Source organism: Mustela erminea, chromosome 15, assembly GCF_009829155.1.
Source record: "Mustela erminea isolate mMusErm1 chromosome 15, mMusErm1.Pri, whole genome shotgun sequence".
NCBI classification, from domain to species: domain Eukaryota; kingdom Metazoa; phylum Chordata; class Mammalia; order Carnivora; family Mustelidae; genus Mustela; species Mustela erminea.
Window position 1 is genome coordinate 37,152,271 of NC_045628.1, and position 20,879 is coordinate 37,173,149.

Sequence of the window (20,879 nt, forward strand, 5' to 3'; positions counted from 1 at the left end):
GCTTTGCAGGAAGGAGAAGAACAAGTCTCTGGAAAGGTAGATGTGCTCGAGTAGATGAAACATTATGTTCTGTATAGCTGGAAGGATTTCAACCCTGCTGGTCAAACTGCAGAAGTCACTTTCATGTTGTGAGAGGCTATTTAATACATAATTTGGACTCATACGGCTGATAGTAGTTTGTGTTATATTAGTGGAGGAAATGACTATATAATTGATTATTCCTTACTTCTGAACGGTTAAAAGCTATTTATTTTTTAAAATGAGTTTTAACTAGTATCCTGGCCTCCTGGGTATGCTCCATGTTCTATTGATTGACAATAATTTAAGTAATTTTTGAAGCTCTGCTGAGGAAACTGCATCTGAGGAGTCTAAGAGCTGTGCGGCTTATCATGGCTTTCCCTGAGTCTGTCAGCGATTTATTTCTCTTCTCCTCAACCTTGAAGACAGGAGGCAATAAGTATGATCTAAGTCAAAGTAGGATTTTTCACATGCTTTCATGGAGAAATTAAACTAAACTGAAATCAAATTAACTTTTTAAAATATTTTTGTGGGGCCCCTGGGTGGCTCAGTGGGTTAAAGCCTCTGTCTTCGGCTCAGGTCATGATCTCAGGGTCCTGGGATGGAGCCCCGCATCGGGCTCTCTGCCCATTGGGGAGCCTGCTTCCTCCTTTCTCTCTGCCTGCCTCTCTGCCTACATGTGATCTCTGTCTGTCAAATAAATAAATAAAATCTTTAAAAAAAAAAGAAAAAAATAAAACATTTTTGTATATATACACAAGGGATATTGGAAAGGGGTGCAGAAATCTAGTTACCCCATCCTCTTTCCCAGTGTTTCTGTTCCCATTATATATTTAAGAGAAGTATTAAGGAAGATTGGGAGAATATCAATAAATACATTTAAAAAATCTATCTTAAAAGTGAAGATGAAGCTCATAATCAGTGTAAGAATCACAAACACCCAAACAATATTGAAAATGATTTTTTTTACCCCCTAACAGTGTGCCGACTTTCCCCCCTCCATCACAGGATTGAAATTGATAGTCAACTCAAAACCATTTCACTTGTCTTGTGACCCTAACTCACGCAACTGCCGCAACTAAATCAAAACAGGGGACGTGTCCTTACAGAATATGTGGAACATCCTGTGAGAGGAATCTATACTGATCAGAAAAATTTTTATATTGAGACTGAATCTGAACTAAGAAGTCCTGTCTTGGATGATTGCAGCCTGATAGTTAAATCATTTTGAAGTTTTCTTTTTCTTTTCTTTTCTTTTTTTTTTCCTGAAGATTTATTTATTAGAGAGAGAGAGAGTGAGAGTGCATACATGCACAGAAGTGGGAGAGGGACAGACTGAAAGGGAGAGGGAAAGAATCTCAAGCAAACTCCCCATAGAGCATGAAGCCTGACACTGCACTTGATCCTAAGACCCTGAGATCAGGACCTGAGCCAAAATCAAGAGTTGGATGCTTAACTGACTAATCACCCAGGCACCCCCATAAAGTTTTCTTTTCTTTTTAACGTAGAAGTAGTGTTTGTTGATGTCATATAAAACCAGGAGAAAAATATCATTAAAAAAATGTGATTTCATCAGTAACTCATTGAATTTCATTTGTGTAAACAGATGTCTACATTTGATTATTTTTCAATGTTTTAAAATATATTTACTAGTAAAGGTTAAATTACAGAAAAAAAATCAGTCTATTTCTTTGTTCCTTTTTCTAATGGTACATTCAGTTTCTATATGTCAGGAGTAGAGCATATAATGAATAGTTAAACACACTGTCTAAATAAATCAATGGACGGATTAATGTACATGGTTTGATAGATTGTAGCTTCTGATCTTAAATTCTACCAGGACTTGTGGCTTTCTTTCTTTCTTTCTTTTTTTTTTTTTTTTTTTTTCTTTTTTGGACACAGGTTTGAATCAACAAGACTCAAACAGGTATTTAATTTATTTTTATAAACTTTAGATATAGTTGTTACTAACCATATGTAAATCATATGGTTAATACAGATTTATAAATATGTTTCAATGTTTTCTTTAAATGCAGATATTTTTATATTTCTTTTAAGGCAGATAATAAACTTCATGAAATTATTGTTACTGTTTATATTATTTCTAACAATTCTAAAATCTTAGTGGGTTAAAATAACTATCATTGTTTCTTTTATGATTGAAATCTTTCATGATTATATGTTGACTGGGTAGAGTTTGGGCTACTTTTCTCCTCCACATAATATTGGCTGATGCTACCATATCACCTGGGTCTGGACAGGCTTAAACCCTTTTCTGGAAGAGCTAACGATTGGGGCTGCCTCTCATCTGAGAGTTCAGCTGATGCTTCAGGCAGAGAACCATGGTTCCCCTTGCACTGGAATTTCCACCATATAGTAGCTGGGATTCCAAGACAAAAAAGTCCAAGAGAAGTGGGGTCAAGAGGGCAAATATTCAATACAATGAACCATCATGCCTCTGCTTGCATCACTTGTTAAAGTCACACTGGCCAATATTGGTCACAGCAAGGTGAGAGTGTAATACTCAAAGGTATGACACTAAGAAGTGTGATATATCAAGGGCCCCTAAAGTAACAATGAGCACAACTGTGCTTACATTTTAAAAGTAGTTTTCCGATGAAGAAAGAGAATATTAAATATATTTTTTAAAAGGAAAAAAAAAGTAGTTTTCCATCCTGAACTCATGTATGTATGTATATATGAGTATAAACATACATATTTTATTCTCATATTATAGCATTTATACACACACACATACACACACACCACACACACACATACATGTATTTTATTTTCATCTTATAGCTTTACTTGTTATCAGTTAAATCTTTTTTCTTTAAAGATTTTATTTATTTATTTGACACAGAGAGAGAGAGGGATCACAAGTAGGCAGAGAGGCAGGCAGAGGGAGAGGGGGAAGCAGGCTCCCCACTGGGCAGAGAACCAAATGGGATCCCAGGACCCTGGGATCATGATCTGAGCTAAAGACAGAGGCTTAACCCACTAAGCCACCCAGATGGCCCTTTTTTTTTTCTTTCTTTTTAAAGATTTTAGTTATTTATTTGACACAGAGAGAGCAAGAAAGGGAGCACAAGCAGGGAGAGTGAAAGAGGGAGAAGCAGGCTTCCCACTGAGCAGGGAGCCTGATGTGGGGCTTGATCCCAGCGTCCTGGGATCATGACCTGAGCTGAAGGCAGACACTTAATGCCTGAGCCACCCAAGTGACCCTCAATTAACTCTTTAATCTGTTTAGTAAATCACTTGGCAAATATTATAAAATGCTCATCTCCTTTTACTCTTTTCTTTGGGACAGTTACTGAGGTCATGTAAGCTGACTCCTTTCCCTGCCTTTAGGGGAACCAGTCCTGCAGGTGTGCACTGCACCCATCTCCCTTTCTTAAAAGGCACTGCCATTATGGGACCCTTGGTAGGTGGAAAACAGAAGCACCAAAAGCCACCAGTGCCTACACATCACAGTAAAGAATAAATAATTTCTAGGGCCTCTCTGGTTAGGCCCCTAGAAGCAGATAAGTCATGCAGATCTGTGGTGGGGCAAACACTGAGCCCATGCCTGAAGCAAGTTATTAGGAAAATGATTGATTTCCTTCTATGTATGTTTTATTAAGCCGACTCGCTTCTATAAGAATTCCTAGAACTAGATTGTTTCAAATGGAGATATTCTCTCTCCATGTTCTAGTTTATTACATACAACTTTCTGAAAAATATCTAAATAATTGTGGTGATGTAGTGATTATCTTTATAAGTAATAATTGTAGTAAGACATGAAATATTTAGCAAAATTTACTGTGTTCTGGGTCATAAAATAAACCCCAATAATTTTCAAAAGCTTGAAATCTCATAGGGTATGTTCTCTGAACAACATGGAATTAAACTGGAAATAAATAACAGAAAAGATAAATTTTTACATGCTCAGCTGTTTGCTTTGTGGTTTTGTTTTAAGGTAAGCTCTATGCCCAGTGTGGGGCTTGAACTCACCACCCCAAGATCAAGAGTTTCTTAGTCTACCAAGTGAGCCAGCCAGGTGTCCCATCTCCAACTGTTTGAAATTTAGGTGATATACTTTGAAACAAAATGTGATTCAAATCAGAAAATAATTTGAACTGAATGCAATAAAAATACATATCAAATTTTGTGGGATGTAGCTACACTAAATGCTCACACTAAACTTGGTGTTTCCAGTCTCATTGCAAGTCTATAGGAAAGAAAAAAAGATACAGATTCATACTGTTGCTAAAAGATGTCTCCCAATGTTCCTAGATTCTTTTCAAGATTTTAGTAGGAATGTACATCTTTAAACTTTGTTTATACTGCACAATGCAAACTGTTAAGGAGCCATGCAATTACACAAGACTGTTTGAATTACTGGGAAAGCTCAGATTAAGATACTACTGTATGTATCAAAGGTCACCAAGCCACTCATGTGACATGTAACATGGCGTATGAAGTTTCAGCATTTCTAAAGAAATTCTTAAAGAGAAATTTATAGACTTAAGCACAGGCACTTAACAACTTAAAAGAGCTAAAATGCTAAGATTTAAGTTTCAATCTCAAGTTATAAAAAATAGACCAAAAAACCTACCAAAACAGAAGTGAAATAATGATAGAAATATATTAATTAAATATAAGACAAACATGAAATAGGATTAAAAAGAAGTCTAATTTGTTTCTCTAAATATAATTGCAATAAAATTTATAAGCTAGATGCAAGGTTGTCAAGGAAAAAGAGAAAATTACCTACCTAAAGGAAAACGAAAAAAAAAAATCAGAAATGTAAGTGGACATCACTATCATGTAACAATAAAAAGAGAATGTCTGAGTATATATGCCATTATTTGAATTTTAGATGAAATGAACAAATTTATAGGAAAATAAAACCTTATATATATATTATGCAGGAAAAAACAAGAGAAACAAAGGAAGCAGTTAAACTTATGAGCATAGATACAAATATCCAAAAGAAGTATTAACAAATCAAACCTAGATATAAATGAAAATGATAAAGTATCTCAACCACTTTGTGTTTATTTCAGAAATACAAGTTTGGTTTAGGATAGAACAATTAATCAGTGTAATTCAATATAGTCATAAAATAAATAAACATCTAAATAAATGCAAAGATGATAAAATCTAACACCCACCATAATAAAAAACTCTCACCAAACTTGGAAGAGAAATTAATAGAAAGATAGCCAAATATTGAAACCTGTTGTTTTGAGATTTTCACTAGAGAAAAAAGTGACTGCTAATGCCACTTTTACTCAACATTTTAAAAGAATACCTAACCAGTGATAAAGCAATAAAGGGAAAGAAAACTCATAATTAGAAAGGAATAAATAAAACTGTCAGTATTCAAGGTTACATAATAAATATCCAATGATAATCTAACCACAGTGTAATTAGAAACTATTTGATTTAAAAAGTGAATTAATGAGGTTGCTATATATAGTCAGTCAATATATGAAATTAATTATATTTCTACATGCAAGCAATAATAACAAAATGTATAAAAGTTGTCATTAAAAAGGAAAAAAAAATACCTGGCAATCAATCTCACAAAATATATGTACTACCTCTAAATAGAAAATAAAACTTTGAGAAAAGCTTTAAAAAGTCTTAAGTAAATCAATGGGAATGCCATGTTCATGGAAGAGAAGACTAAACATTATAAAAATATGAATTGTACTCTAAAGTGATTTATGGGTTCACTGCAATCCCTACTGAATTGTAAATTCTTGTCCAGTGGACACCTGGGTGGCTCAGTTGGTTAAGCAATTGCCTTCTGCTCAGGTCATGACCCTGCAGTCCCAGGATCAAGTCCGGCATCAGGCCCCTAGCTCCACAGGGAGTCTGCCTCTTCCTTCGATCTTCTCCCTTCTCATGCTCGCTCTCATTATCTCTCTCACTCTTAATAAAATCTTTGAAAAAAAAAAAATTCTGTCCAGTGGGGACTGTGGATGTAAAGTTGAAAAGTTGATCCTGTAATTTAAATAAAAATGAAAAGGGCCTCAAATCCCAAGAAAACTTTGAAGAAGTAGTAGATATTACAAACAATTGTAAAGTTACTTTAAGGCACTGTGGCATTGGCCAAGTATAAACAAGTAGACAAAATAGATTGGTGTTCAGAAATAGGATCACACATAGAAGGAATCCTGATTTATGGTAAAGGCAAAAAAGTGTATTTCATATGGAAAAAAATTAGTTTTAGCTCTTCTCTCTTATCACACCAAAAATCAATTCAAGATGGATCTTAGAGGTAAATATGAAACAAAGCTTTTAGAATATAAGAGGGGGCTATCTTCACAATTATAAGAATGTGAAAGATTACTTAAACTGGATCTGGAAAGAATCATTCAGATAGAGAAATATTACTATTAAAATGCCTTTCCTCAGGGGGGCCTGGCTGGCTCAGTTGGCAGAGCATGCAACTCTTGTCTCAAGGTTGTGAGTTCGAGCCCCATGTTGTATGTAGAGAGTACTTTAAAAATAAATAAATATTCCAGGGTGCCCGGGTAGCTCAGTGGGTTAAAGCCTCTGCCTTTGGCTCAGGTCATGATTCCAGGGTCCTGGGATCAAGCCCCACATCGGGCTTTCTGCTCAGCAGGGAGTCTGCTTCTGCCTCTATCTCTGCGTGCCTCTCTGCCTACTTGTGATCTCTCTCCCTCTGTCAAAGGAATAAATAAAATCTTAAAAACAACAACAACAACAAAACAAAAACAAAAACAGAAGTTCAGGGGAGATGGCCTTTAAAAAAAATAAAAAGATAAATAAAATAAAATAATATAAAAATAAATAAATATTATAACAGCATTTTTCAAAGAGCCAGAACAAACAATCCTAAAAATTGTATGGAACCAGAAGAGACCCCAAGTTGCTAAGGAAATGTTGAAAAAGAAAAACAAAACTGGGGGCATCACATTGCCTGATTTCAAGCTTTACTACAAAGCTGTGATCACTGAGACAGCATGGTACTGGCACAAAAACAGACACATACACCAGTGGAACAGAGTAGAAAGCCCAGATATGGACCTGCAACTCTATGGTCAAATAATCTTTGACAAAGCAGGAAAAAAGACAGTCTCTTTAATTAATGGTGCTGGGGAAATTGGACAGCTATGTGTAAAGGATGAAACGTGACCATTCTCTTACACCATACACAAATATAAACTCAAAATGGATAAAAGACCTCAATGTGAGGCAGGAATCTATCAAAATCCTAGAGAAGAAAAGAGGCAGTAACCTATTTGACATCAGCCACAGCAACTTCTTTCAAGATATGTCTCCAAAGGCAAAGGAAACAAAAGCTAAATTGAACTTTTGGACTTCATCAAGATCAAAAGCTTTTGCACAGCAAAGGAAACATTCAACAAAACAGACAACCCATGGAATAGAAGAAGATATTTGCAAATGACACTACAGACAAAGGGCTGATACCCAAGATCTATAAAGAACCCCTCAAACTCAACATACACAAAACAGATAATCATGTCAAAAAATAGGCAGAAGATATGAACAGACACTTCTCCAAAGAAGATATACAAATGACTAATAGACACATGAAAAAATGTTCATCATCATTAGCTATCAGGGAGATTCAAATCAAAACCACATTGAGATACCATTTTACACCAGTTAGAATGGCTAAAATTAACAAGACATAAACAACAAGTGTTGGAGAGGATGTGGAAAAAGGGAACCCTCTTACACTGTTGGTGGGAATGTAAGTTGGTGGAGTCACTTTGGAAAACAGTGTGGAGATTCCTTAAGAAATTAAAAATAGAGCTTCCCTATGATCCTGCAATTGCACTACTTGGTATTTACCCCAAAGATACAGATGTAGTGAAAAGAAGGGCCATCTGTATCCCAATGTTTATAGCAGCAATGGCCACGGTCCCCAAACTGTGGAAAGAACCAAGATGCCCTTCAACGGACAAATGGATAAGGAAGATGTGGCCCATATACACTATGGAGTATTATGCCTCCATCAGAAAGGATGAATACCCAACTTTTGTATCAACATGGACAGGACTGGAGGAGATTATGCTAAGTGAAATAAGTCAAGCAGAGAGAGTCAATTATCATATGGTTTCACTTACTTGTGGAGGATAAGGAATAACGGAGGATGTTGGGAGATGGAGAGGAGAAATGAGTTGGGGGAAACTGGAGGGGGAGACAAACCATGAGAGACTGTGGAGTCTGAGAAACAAACTGAGGGTTTTTTTTTTGGAGGGGGTTGGGGGAGCCTGGTGGTGGGTATTAAGGAGAGCATATATTGCATAGAGCACTGGGTGTGGTGCATAAACAATGACTCTTGGAACACTGAAAAAAATAAAATAAAATTACCCAAAAAAATTTAAAAATAAAAATAAATAAATAATCTTTCCCAAAAGATAGCATGAAGAGTAAAAATTTATGCCAGAGAGTGGGAAAAATATTTGCAAAGTATATAACCAACAGAAGCTTTGTTTCTAATACATAAATCTAATACATCTTGCATAAGATTTGAACAAGAACTCTTGAAACGATGACTATTGGGGAAAATGCCTGATGTTATTAGGCATCCGAGAAATGAAAATTAAAATCACAATGTCATACCAGGACTTACTAGAAAGACTAAAATGAGAATAGTTAATACCAAATGTTGGAGAAGATATAAAGCAACTGAAACTCTTACTACACTCATGGCAGGAGTGCAAACTGGCCCAAATTCTGTAATACCAATAGGTAGTATTTACTGCATTTCAAAATATGCATTCTCTTTGACCCAGAAATTCTATTCCTAAATACCCATTAGATATGCATATATGAAAATATCTGAACAATGATGTTTATAGGAATAGTTTTACAGTTATTCTGAAGTTTTTCAAAATTCATTTTGTTAGAATTAATTTATTTTCCATTCCCATCACGTAAGCAGTCTTGAAGTCAAGGCATATCTCTTTTGATAATCTCAGGAGACCCGATACATAGATATTGGTTTTCTTTACAGGAAAAACAAAATTTATTTCTGACCAGCATTACTGTTATTCTTATTTGCTTAATTCAAGTAATTTATGAAAATTCAAACACAGATTGTATAATTTATTTACTAGAACTCTAAAAGCCACTCTTTCAGAGCTGTTTATCCATTTACACAGCATGGATCTCATCTTATTTCTCTGTTTTTTTGTTTTGTTTTGTTTTCTTTATTTTATTTTACAAGCAAACAAACCTGGCTACAAATCACTTCTATGTTGTTCAATTTGCTTTCTGGCTGAATATTGCTGGTACAAATTTAGGAAAATGAGTATGAATTCTATTTGTTCCCAAAGTAATGCCTGCATACTTAAAAACTGCTTCCCTTCAAATATTTTAAGATCAGTATTTATCCTTACATAATGGGAAAAAAAGGCGTAAAAAATTAATGATACCACAAAAATGGTACTTCAATAGGGATTTTCAATGAGACACTAAGTTTTATTCTGTGACTCTCATATGCCTTCAGCAAGTTTCCATTTTACAGCCAATTTTAGCCAACTACATATTGGTGGTTCTCTTGCCTAAGGGCTATAAACCTTAATAGAGTCTCTGATACACAGCTCACCCTCTGCCCAGGAAGGCCAAGTTGAGACATCAGAGAAGCAGACAGTCTAAATACAAAAAGACAGCTACTCTACTTCCCCCACTGCCCCCAGTGCCTTGTTCTTTTAAATAAAGAAAGAACCAGAGAAAAAAATAATATTTAAGACCAAGTTTTATCAAAAATTTTAACTGACAATGACAGAGTTCACTGTTAATTGTTTGGGAAAGGGTTATACATCTGTGGATCTTCTCCTTAGGTTAAAAAAAAAAAAGCTGTTAATTTCATTTATGTCAGTAACAACTTTGTATATCTCCAGACTGAGAGGTGAATCCATTGCGTTCTGAATATAGAAAAATCAATTTAGAGTCATTAATGTGAAAACAAGGAAAACCACTAGTAGCTAACTTTGTATTTCTGTAATTATTTCTTCAGTATCTAGGAGAGAGTGTGTGTATGGGTGGGGATGAGGTAGATTGTTTTTGTTTTGGTTTCATATTTTGGGTTGCAACATACACATTTAAATTTAAATTTAAATTTTCACCATTTCCAGATATGAATTAAAAGTTTGTTATTATAAGGAAAACACATATTACTTAGATTTGAAGACAGTCACATCTAATTCAAAGATCTGGATTTTCCAGAATGCATTAAATTTTTAAAGTTCTCTTCAGGAATTTCGTAAAATATGTATAAAAAAGAGATATCTATTTCTAAATGTAAGATATGATCTCTAAATGTGCACCTAAATATAGAACATACTAGTGTTTTCTTATTTTCCCCCGGAATATGAGTATTTGAGAATTGTTCTATATTTGAGTTTCACCTGAAATTTCCTAAGTCTTCAGAAATTCATTTATTATTGCTTCCTGCACTAGTGTTGGCTATTTTCTCAGTTCCCCACCTTTCTGCAAAGTGATAAAGTTGGCTTTGCAGACAATAGCTGAAAAAACTCTATAGAACCGGATAGCAATTAAATGCAGGATAAAATATGACTTCAGAAAAAGCTATGTAAGTGAAGTTATTGTGACAAAAGCCAGCCTGGATTTCACTGAAGAATGAATGAAGTGTAAAGAACGTTTACTTTGCCCTGAAATTAAAGTGCACGATACATTCTTACTGTTAAAGTTATTTTTACCACAGATCTTTTCTGACAAACAAAAAAGTAAACAATAGAATAAACTTCCTTGTACTCATTACCCAGCTTCAACTAGGATCACCAGTGTGTCATTCATGGTTTACCCATTTCCCTTCTCTCTCTCTCTCTCCCTCTCTCTCTCTTTTTTGAAGTATTTCAAAGAAGTTCTGAAATGTATCATTTTACCTTAAAATATTTCTGATTTCCTCCCAGAAACAACCAACCAAAAATGATCAGGACTTTTTTTTTTCTTTTATTAACCTAACAATAATCAGAACTAATAAGAACTTCAGTAATTCTCAGGGTATATTAAAATTTTCAAACATCCTTTAAAGGTTGGTCTATTTGAATTGGGATCCAAATAAGATCCACTTATTTTTTTGTTCTGTTTAATCACAATCCGTTTAGAATAATGACTTCTTGCTAATTATCTATTCATTATTACTGGGGGTTTTGCTTGCTTGTTTCACTATTGACTTGTTGGAGAATTCAGTCAGTTATCCTATAAAACATTACACTCTCTGGATTCTCCTGTTTGATTCCTTGAGGTGTCTTCTTTCCTTCTCCTCCTCTTCTGATGCCTCTTCTACCTCCTCCTCTTCTTTCTTTTGTCCTTATTTTAAAAAATCTTTTATATTTCAAAATGTTCATGGTAAGTTGTCTTTTCTTCATGGTAAGTTTAAATAAAAGTTTTAATGGCATAGACTGTGTTTGTGTGTTTCTATACGTGCCTGTGTTCGAGATGTTTTCCATTTATTAACTATAGCATGTAAAATTACATTTTTAATTGCTAGACAGCATATGGTTCGTGGTAGCCATTTTACAGGCATTCAACCAATTTCTCATTTCACATAGATTATCTTGGCTGTCACAACCTCTCCCACGGCTCTGTGTAAATGCATGTAACACCTTGGATAATGTGACTATAGAGAAATATAAATTTCTGATCCTTGGGGTCCTCCCTGGCCATTTCTTTTGTAACAACCTTCTTTATTTTCAATAAACATGTGGTGGCTTTTTGTTTTTGTTTTCTGCTTGTTCGTGTTTGTTTGTTTGTTTTAGGAGTCTGTGGTTTGAAAGTTTCAATTGGTGAAACACAAGATTGGAGTAGAAAAACAAACTAAAAATATATTTATTGTGTCTGTTAAAAAAAAAAAACAACTTTCACTCAGTCTTTTTTTATATTTACTCTGCGGGGCTCTTACTAGCTTTTTCATTTCTGTATCTGACCTTGAAGGTGCAGGTTAAAGGCAAAGAATTGGTTTAATCATTCATTCTTAGCTGAAATAAAGTACATTCACGAAAGTACTTTTCTGTTTTTTGCCACTCAAAATACAAAATACCCATATGTAAGGCATGGTAGTCAGACTTTCTGGAAATTAAATTATTTTTGGTTTAAGTTCAGTAATAATAATTTTGGCTCCCTGCTTCAATCTCTTGATACACCAATCTCTCCCTTACAGTGAATCCCAAATAATGCCACTAAAGCACAGTTCTGTTCACATCGTAATTATTTTTCCCAAGTTTTTCTATTAGAACACAAAACACCTTCCTACCTATCACATGAACCATAAGCTGATCAGAAACCACCCTTTCAGGCACTCTGCTCCTTCTCTGATCCCTGAATTTAGCCATCCTGCACGCCTGCTTCCCTCAAAACTGGCCATGCATTCTTATTAACACATCAGGGTTTTTTTGCATGAAGGTCTCCTTTTCTTTCTAGCAAATTTAGCTACACCTTTAGACCTGACTTAAAGGGGACTTCAATTGTGGAGAATTCCATAATCCTCTCAGATTTTTAACCATTACTTGTGTTTCATTATCATAGCACTTAGCTTATATTTGCTTTACAGAAACTCATCCTACAGTGGAAAAGAGATATTTACAGATCAGCCTTCCTTGTGGAAAGAAATCATGATGTTTATTCTTATTAAGTATCTGGGCATCCACCTAAGAGTCTAGGTATATGTTTAAAATACCTTAAAATTTAGAAAGCCAGACATTGTGGATATTTTTTTTTTTTAAGATTTATTTATTTATTTGACAGACAGAGATCACAAGTAGACAGAGAGGCAGGCAGAGGGAGAGAGGAAGGGAAGCAGGCTCCCTACTGAGCAGAGAGCCCGATGTGGGACTCGATCCCAGGACCCTGAGATCATGACCTGAGCCGAAGGCAGCGGCTTAACCCACTGAGCCACCCAGGCGCCCAACATTGTGGATATTAACTCTTAAACATGTGCTCAAATGACTGAGCTTCTAGAAAAAAGGTAGTTTTGTTTCTCATGGTGTGCTTTTGAAAAAGAACTATTCATATAGTAAAAACTGAATGTGATTAGAATGTGCTATGTCCTATTATCCTTACATTTTTAGATATGATCCCAAAACAGACACATGGACCATGGTGGCTCCTTTGAGTATGCCCAGAGATGCTGTTGGAGTCTGTCTCCTTGGTGACAGATTATATGCTGTTGGTGGCTATGATGGGCAGACATACCTCAACACCATGGAATCCTATGATCCACAAACAAATGAGTGGACACAGGTAAGACTGTTGCCAGCATAATTTACTTCAAGTACAAAAACTTACTTCATTTACTTCCTTCTAAATTTCCTTGAACCCAAAGTGATTGATTTAGCTCATTTTCATGTTCATTTTGTAAAAAGTTCACTAACCCACATTTATGTATACTTTTATGTATTCTCTACTTTAATAAAATTCATATTAAAAGGTGACATTCCTGTCTCGATGAGATTTCCACTTTATTACAAGTAATAACAGACAGGAACTGAATTTTAATTAGCTGAAACAAACAGAAAACAAAGATATTGATTCACAAAAACCTAACTTTAGAATATCTGGTCTTAGAGATAACTGGAATAAAATGGAAAGCTACAGAAATCAACTTTCTGCCTCCTATATTTGCTTGACAATCTTTAGGTCCTATCAGGTTCCCTTTTCATCTATCACAGAGAGAATTTTCCATGGAGTGGAGCTGCTGGAATCTCCAAGTAGTAATCCTCACAGCCATAAACAGAAAGCAAAAACAAAACAGCAAAAAGCTCTAAATGATCTGTCATGTAGAAAGAGCTTACTCCCAATCACTTTGGCTGGGAAGATGGAGTAACATATTTAAGCGGGGTGTTATCTCTTGATATATAGTATACTGTCGTTAGAGACTCGAGATCATGCTTAGAATTAGGCAGCTCCCGTTCTGGTCACACAACTAGAAGATTTGTGTTGCATGTATGGGTGCTGGGGGAAACTAAGTGCAGTACAACTTAATTATAATGGAAAACAGCTTATTCTGTGTAGCTACTGTGACCTTGCTTGTAATGGAGGGAAGGGATATATTCTCAGACTTGTGTCCCTACATTCAATTTCTCCCTATTTTCCTCCTTTCTTTTCCAAGTGTCTCAATATTTCTATTACTCCTCCCCTTTATCAGAAACCTAAAAGCAAGATACCATTCCAGCAAACAAATCATTTCCATTAGTGGGTGCACTGAGATTCCAAAGCCTTATTTAGTTAAAGCAGATTAGGAACCTCATCTCATAATATTCCTCAGTGGATGAACGGTTCTATTTGCTATTGGGGTGGAGGCTGGTCCCCAGAAATTGACTGAAGTTTAATCTTTAGAACTTGGACACTGATTGAAGTATATTTCTTTTGAAATATATTGACTTTTAAAGACACAGTAGTTCCTTGATTGTGTAGCTTGATGATGTATGTTCAACCACAATATTGAGATAGGCTGACTTTGAAGTACAAAACTAAATTCCTAATGTCCAGACAAAAGTGCCTGCCTTATGAATCTTACCTTTCTCTAAGAAAAAAATCTCTCTGGTTTCAATGTAAATAGATGAATTTGGCTAAAAGGAAAAATGAAGGAAGAATGAACAAGATAAGGAAAAGCATTTGGAGAACTAAATCATGTGATTTTCTATGTTTTACTTTAACTGTAAGAGAAGATGCGTTCATCATCCAAAGAGCAGCAGCAAATATAAAAGAAGATTGTAATCATTACACTGAAATTTTAGAAGATATGTTTAACCTCTTATCTTTCTGGGTCCTGAGTATAGACAGAGAAATATGGCATGGATTAATGATCCTTGATTTGTTAATGAAAAGTGCCATTTCAATGATATATATTTAAAATGTATCACTTTTACAAATGAACATTAAATAAAGGAAGTTTATGGGCATATCAATGACAGAATATGGTCTTCATTATGTATAATAATGAGTCATTATGCTTATCACTCTTCTAAAATTGAAATCAAAATAATGTATGTAGTAATAATAGGTAAAAACTTCCTGAACATTTTCCCTCATTTTACTTTATTGTCCTTTTTTGGATCATATAATATCTTTCAAATAATCAGGTGGTATTTAAAATGTTTTATAACAACTTTGTCTAAGTACTATAAACATTAATTTTAAAGCTCTTAAATTATTTTATGATTTTACATCCATATATTTTCATTATTTATATTTTGTAGCGTCCATCAGCAGACCCACACAAAATGCCTTTGAAGATTTTCAGGATTCTAGGTCCCTAGGAATAAAAATCCCATATAGCTAGATAATGCCTGTCACTTTCCCTCCATTTACCCCATAAACGGACAAAACCAAAAGGTTATCCTATTTATCACTGGCATCCCCAAATGACCGAGCATTAGAATAAATAAACTATATTAAATATCCAAGAATGTATATCTGCAAGACTTCCCAGATCTGGGAGCAATTGCCAGATTCATGTCTTAGACAGTTTTACTGAGAACACATGCATACATGTGTCCATGAGTGTGTATGTATTTTTATAAATAAATTTGCCTTTGACATTTAACACTGGGTTTATTTTTTCTATTTTATTTGGAAAAAAAAATATGTCTGCTTCAATACATAAGAAAAGATCTTTATTCCATTCCCCCTGGTCTGGGTAAAACCACCCTTTCATGTGTTTTCTTAGTCCATTGTCACAGTCCTATCAGGCTGCATCCACTTGCAGTGGTGTGTGATTTACTATCATCTCCCCATAGACTAGCCTCGTTGTTGGCATGGAGTAAGAAAAAAATGTGAATATTTCTTAAATGAAGCTGAGAATTACTCTTGCAACTCAGTTTGCGCTGCTGTGCATGGGTTATGCTTATTTGCACGTAATAGGTATATACGGTCATATCCTCTTATCGGCAGTTTTGCTTTCCATGGTTTCAGTTGACAGTGGTCTACTACAGTCTGGAGGCAGGTATCCCTCCTTCTGATGTGCTGTCAGGAGGTCAGTAGTAGCCTAATGCTGTGTCCCAATGCTGACATCATTCATCTCATTTCATCTCATTATGGGAGCATTTCTCATGTCACATCACACAAGAAAAAGGGTTAGTACAGCAGAGTAAGATATTTGGAGAAAGATAGAATGCATTCCCAAAACTTTCATTACAATATATTGTTATAAATATTCTATGTTATTATTAACTATCATTGTTAATCTCCTATGGTACTTGGTTTGTAAATTAAACTTTACCATAGGGTATGTATGTATGTATAGGGAAAAACAGTATATAATGGGTTTGGTACGATCCATGGTTTCAGGGATCCCCTAGGAGTCTTGGAACATGTCCTCCTTCAAGGAGGGGCTACTGTAGAAAATACTGAGAATAAGTTCTAGGGGAGCCTGGTGCAATATCTATATTCTCCGTTTTGTTTGTTTTATTTTTTTCCAATTGGTTCTGTAGCCAACATTTTTAGGGTGTCATTCTAAGGCTGAAGGTATAACTTTGGAGGGACAGCATGGCAGATTTTTTAAAAATATGTATTAAATAAGATTAAGTTAGAACAAGGGGAAGAAGAGGAAAAGCTTTCTTAAATATTTAAAATGTGATTATGTAGAATATATTAAATGCTCAAAATAACGTGATAACTTCTGTGGTAAGGGAAATACTTAGCACTTTGTGTTGGGTAGAGAAATATTTGCTCAAGGAATGACAAGTAGAATGAGGCCTGACAGGTGGGCAATTGTTAACCAGGTGAAAATATGGGGAGTGGTTTAAGAAACAGAATTTGTAAAGAACTGCAGGAAGAACACGTAGCATGCAAAAAATAAAGAGGTGAGAAAGGAGTTTGGAGACATCAACAGTGTCTATGGGATGCACGGCCTGAAGCCATGTGATGGAATCTTGACTTTACTATAAGGCTGAGTGGAAGTTAGTGAAGCTTTTAAGGAGGGAAAGTAAATAATCAGAATTGCATTTTAAAATGATTGTACTTGATGGGATGTGAAAAATCATTAGGAACAAGCAAGATTAGAGTCAGAGAAATCCGTTAGGAGGATATTTTAACCAATCCACAGTGGAGCTGGAAAACGTTTCCCTTCTCCCTTCTAGGTTATTTGGTTGGCCTAATAATTAAACTGATATAAGACACATTAACGGAAGAAAACTGTAGTTTTGTATGTATGGGAAGCCCATAAAAATAGGAGAGTCAAAAAGCGGGCAAAGCAGGAAGCTTTATAACTTTTAGACAAAATGATAAATTTGTGACAAACTGTCAAACCAAGGATTTGAGCTTGTGGTAGTGAATTGCTGACGTAGTAACAAGCTTTATTTATACAGCTTTTTGGCCCTCAATCTCTATCTCTGGTGATAACGATGACTTCTACCCTCTGGGTACAGGGAAGTTACCTTTCACACTGCAGATTTATCTCCTGCTTTCAGTGGGGCCAAGGGGCAGAGAGTCCCTCCTGTACCAGACATCTATGAAGTACATTGAATTCAAAATAATCAATATGCCAAATTTGCATATCATGGGGTGGCATACTCTGCAACCCTTCACACTCAAGGTAGAATTGTAATGTGAACCAGGCTGAAGACCACTGGAATGGGTATAATCATGTTGGATGGAGAGAGACTGTAGGACTTGATGAGTATTCAAATGTGAGGTTAATGAGGCAAAACTAAAGGTCATGGATGTATCCAGGTTTCTGTCTTGAGCAACTGAATAGAGAGTGTGTCATTACCTGACACCAGAAACACAGGAAGAATAGCACATTTTTGGGGAAAAGGACAGAGATTCATTTTTACAAACACACACATGCGTATTTAGAGATACAGATGTAGATGTAGAAATAAAGTAAAGCTATTCATTCTATACTTTGTCTGGAAACTGTGTATAGGATTTCTCAGTATTGAATGAACATCAGAGGGTATTTGGGAATGTTTTAAAAAATACAACTACCTGATATTCCTCCCATTTCTATAGTGGTGGGCATTGAGCGCATATATTTTGTAGATCTTTAAGTGACTCTGATGTGAAACAATACTTAAAAATTATTGGAAATGAAAAGAGAGATGATGAAAAATGTATACATTTTGGAGTCACATAAACTTCAGTTTGGGCTCATTGATTTATATATTGTCTCCTGACATTCTGTTCACATAGCTGTCCTACAAAGATAACAATACATGATGGGATTAGAAAGGTGATGCGGTGCTCCATAAAAATTATTCTTAACACAAATGAGTAAAAATAGATTATATGGGAAGTTTCTGTTTTTTTTTTTTTTTTTACCCTGCAAAAGGATGTCAGTTAGCAGTAAGTATGTTTAGAAGAACTGTAGATGATATGGTAATTTTCATATTTAGAGAGTGAGACCATATCCTTTCTTAATCAAAAAGATAATGTATGTGATCTGAGGTTATTTTGCTCTTGGCTGTTTTATTTCTTACATTTTATTCACTTTCTTTACAGCTTGGAATAATATCCTGTAATTTCTACCCTGCTCTGATATTTTAGGTGCATAAATTATTCTTAGAAAACTGTTATAAAAATCATTCACATCAGAATGCTCAAATTATTAAAATCTTGGCTTATCCTCATGGAATAAATTTTCGTTACAAACTGTAAAAATTACTGTTTTAATATATTTCTAGCCAATTTCACATTCACGAATTACTAAAAAATATCAATTCTCATCTTAGAGATTATCATACGGAGGAATTTTTTAAATAAGAACTACAGCAATTGTCAATTATGGTCTATTTATGACAAATATTGAAGTTACTTCATTGTATGGCTCTGTTTAGAATGAATGAATAACACATTTCAGTATAATATCTGGGGAAATAAATTCAAGATGATTTCAATAAGTGTAATAGCTGTTTCATCCAAAATATACTCCAAGATACCACGATGAAATATCATCACAAATGTGCCCATGTAAGCCCAGAAATAAATCTTTGCTGGAAACTTTTCTATAGCACCTTTGTGTCACTAAAAGTCATTAAATACTTTACTACATGTATTAAAAATTCCAAAAATGAATGCAAGTTTTAACAGTTTCAATATGCAAATTATTGCTCTTTTGTAAAATCCATTTTCAATGCTTCCATTTTTATTTTACTACTTGTGACTAAATTGGGAAAATATAAGCACATATACTTATGATTTTCACACATATGAATGTTTTAAATATATTACGACTGTATGCTTTCCTATGACAGTAAAATTTGTCTTAAATTGTGTTTCATCTTTTTCAACAGATGGCTTCTTTGAATATTGGGAGAGCAGGTGCCTGTGTGGTAGTCATCAAGCAACCTTGACTTATTTTTATTTGGAGAGATTTTATTTGCTGGAGTGGTTATTTTTATATCAGAAGGCAAGAATGAGAACTTCCTGAGGTGAAAATTCTTCAAGAACAAGGATTTCTGTAGATTTACCTACTGATGTCAAAAGAGGTAGAAGATCAAAGAGAATTATAGGAATCGAAATAAACATCAAACTGCTATGGGAAAAACGTCTGGCCGTCTATTAGTTAGTTCAGGAATGGTTATTGGTAATTTGTTTTGTATTGTAGCATACAATAACTAAAGTTACCAAAGGCTTGTTTTTCTTGAGCAATTAAAAGGAGAGATCCATTTGTGACATGGATAATTTCATGACTACAACTCCTTCAATTGTTTTATAGTTTGTGGCAATATCAAAGAGGTCGAAGACATGATATTTTATCTGACAGAATCTGATTGGTTTACTATTTCCTAATCAGATGTGGTCATTTTAGGAGGCAGAATGATGTTTTATTAAAACAAACACGTTTCTTCCTCATTTTCTCAACTATGAGGGCAATTAGAGAAACAGATTCATGCCTGTCTCTTGCATTCAGAAAACAAACTGCTCTGCTAATCAAAGCTGCACATTTCATCAGAGAGGATGGTTGAATTTTATTGCAACCATATTAGCAGTCTGAAGCTGGCAAACACTAAAGATTGTTTTCATTAGGCTTACCACATTGCTTTGCTTTTTGAACACACTGAGCCAAAGAATCAGTACAATTATGGGCTTTTGCCTTATGTTGAGTTCAGTGTAAGCATGGAAGCTAGTTATTCTGAATGTTATATATATCCACTGCATGTTAAAATCCCTTAGAATTTTGTTCATTAAAAAAAATAATGTTAGAATTTTGAAAGAGAAATCTATGATCCGTTCATTGGGAGTGTTAATGATCATCATTAGAAGGAAGGCAGACTTCAGATTCTCATTTCCCACTCTTCAAACTTGTTACATTGTTATGCACATTATTTTATGCCAAATGTTTGTAATTGTTTAAAGCATAAAGTGAAAACATTACATAATGTCCTTAGTAGATTCATGTAAATTTTAAATATAATTAATAAATGATAGAACATTTGCTTTTATCACTGTATCATTCTTCAATAAATTTTAATTCAAATCTGAGTACTGAGGTGTACTGCAGATAGGTCATTCTTATTGTTTGACTGTTCCTAAAAATTCAAGGAGATATATCTCCCTCAAAATGTGTATTTCCTCCCAAATATTACACTGGCACTGAATGCAGTCTTTTTTTTTTTTTTTTTTTTTTATTTCCAGCATAACAGTATTCATTATTTTTGCACCACACCCCGTGCTCCATGCAATCTGTGCCCTCTATAATACCCACCACCTGGTACCCCAACCTCCCACCCCCCATCCCTTCAAAACCCTCAGATTGTTTTTCAGAGTCCATAGTCTCTCATGGTTCACCTCCCCTTCCAATTTCCCCCAACTCCCTTCTCCACTCTAAGTCCCCATGTCCTCCATGCTATTTGTTATGCTCCACAAATAAGTGAAACCATATGATAATTGACTCTCTCTGC

The 20,879-nt window shown here is 34.8% G+C and overlaps 1 protein-coding gene across 1 annotated transcript in view; it reads left to right on the forward strand.

The window, feature by feature from the left end:
- KLHL1 (kelch like family member 1) overlaps positions 1-20,130 on the forward strand; it is a 396,676-nt gene extending 376,546 nt beyond the window's left edge. The window contains 2 exon segments of the mRNA XM_032315139.1: positions 13,104-13,275; positions 19,269-20,130. Of these exon segments, the coding sequence (XP_032171030.1) occupies positions 13,104-13,275; positions 19,269-19,328 (232 nt within the window). The 3' untranslated portion in view covers positions 19,329-20,130.
- The last annotated feature ends 749 nt before the right edge of the window (positions 20,131-20,879 follow it).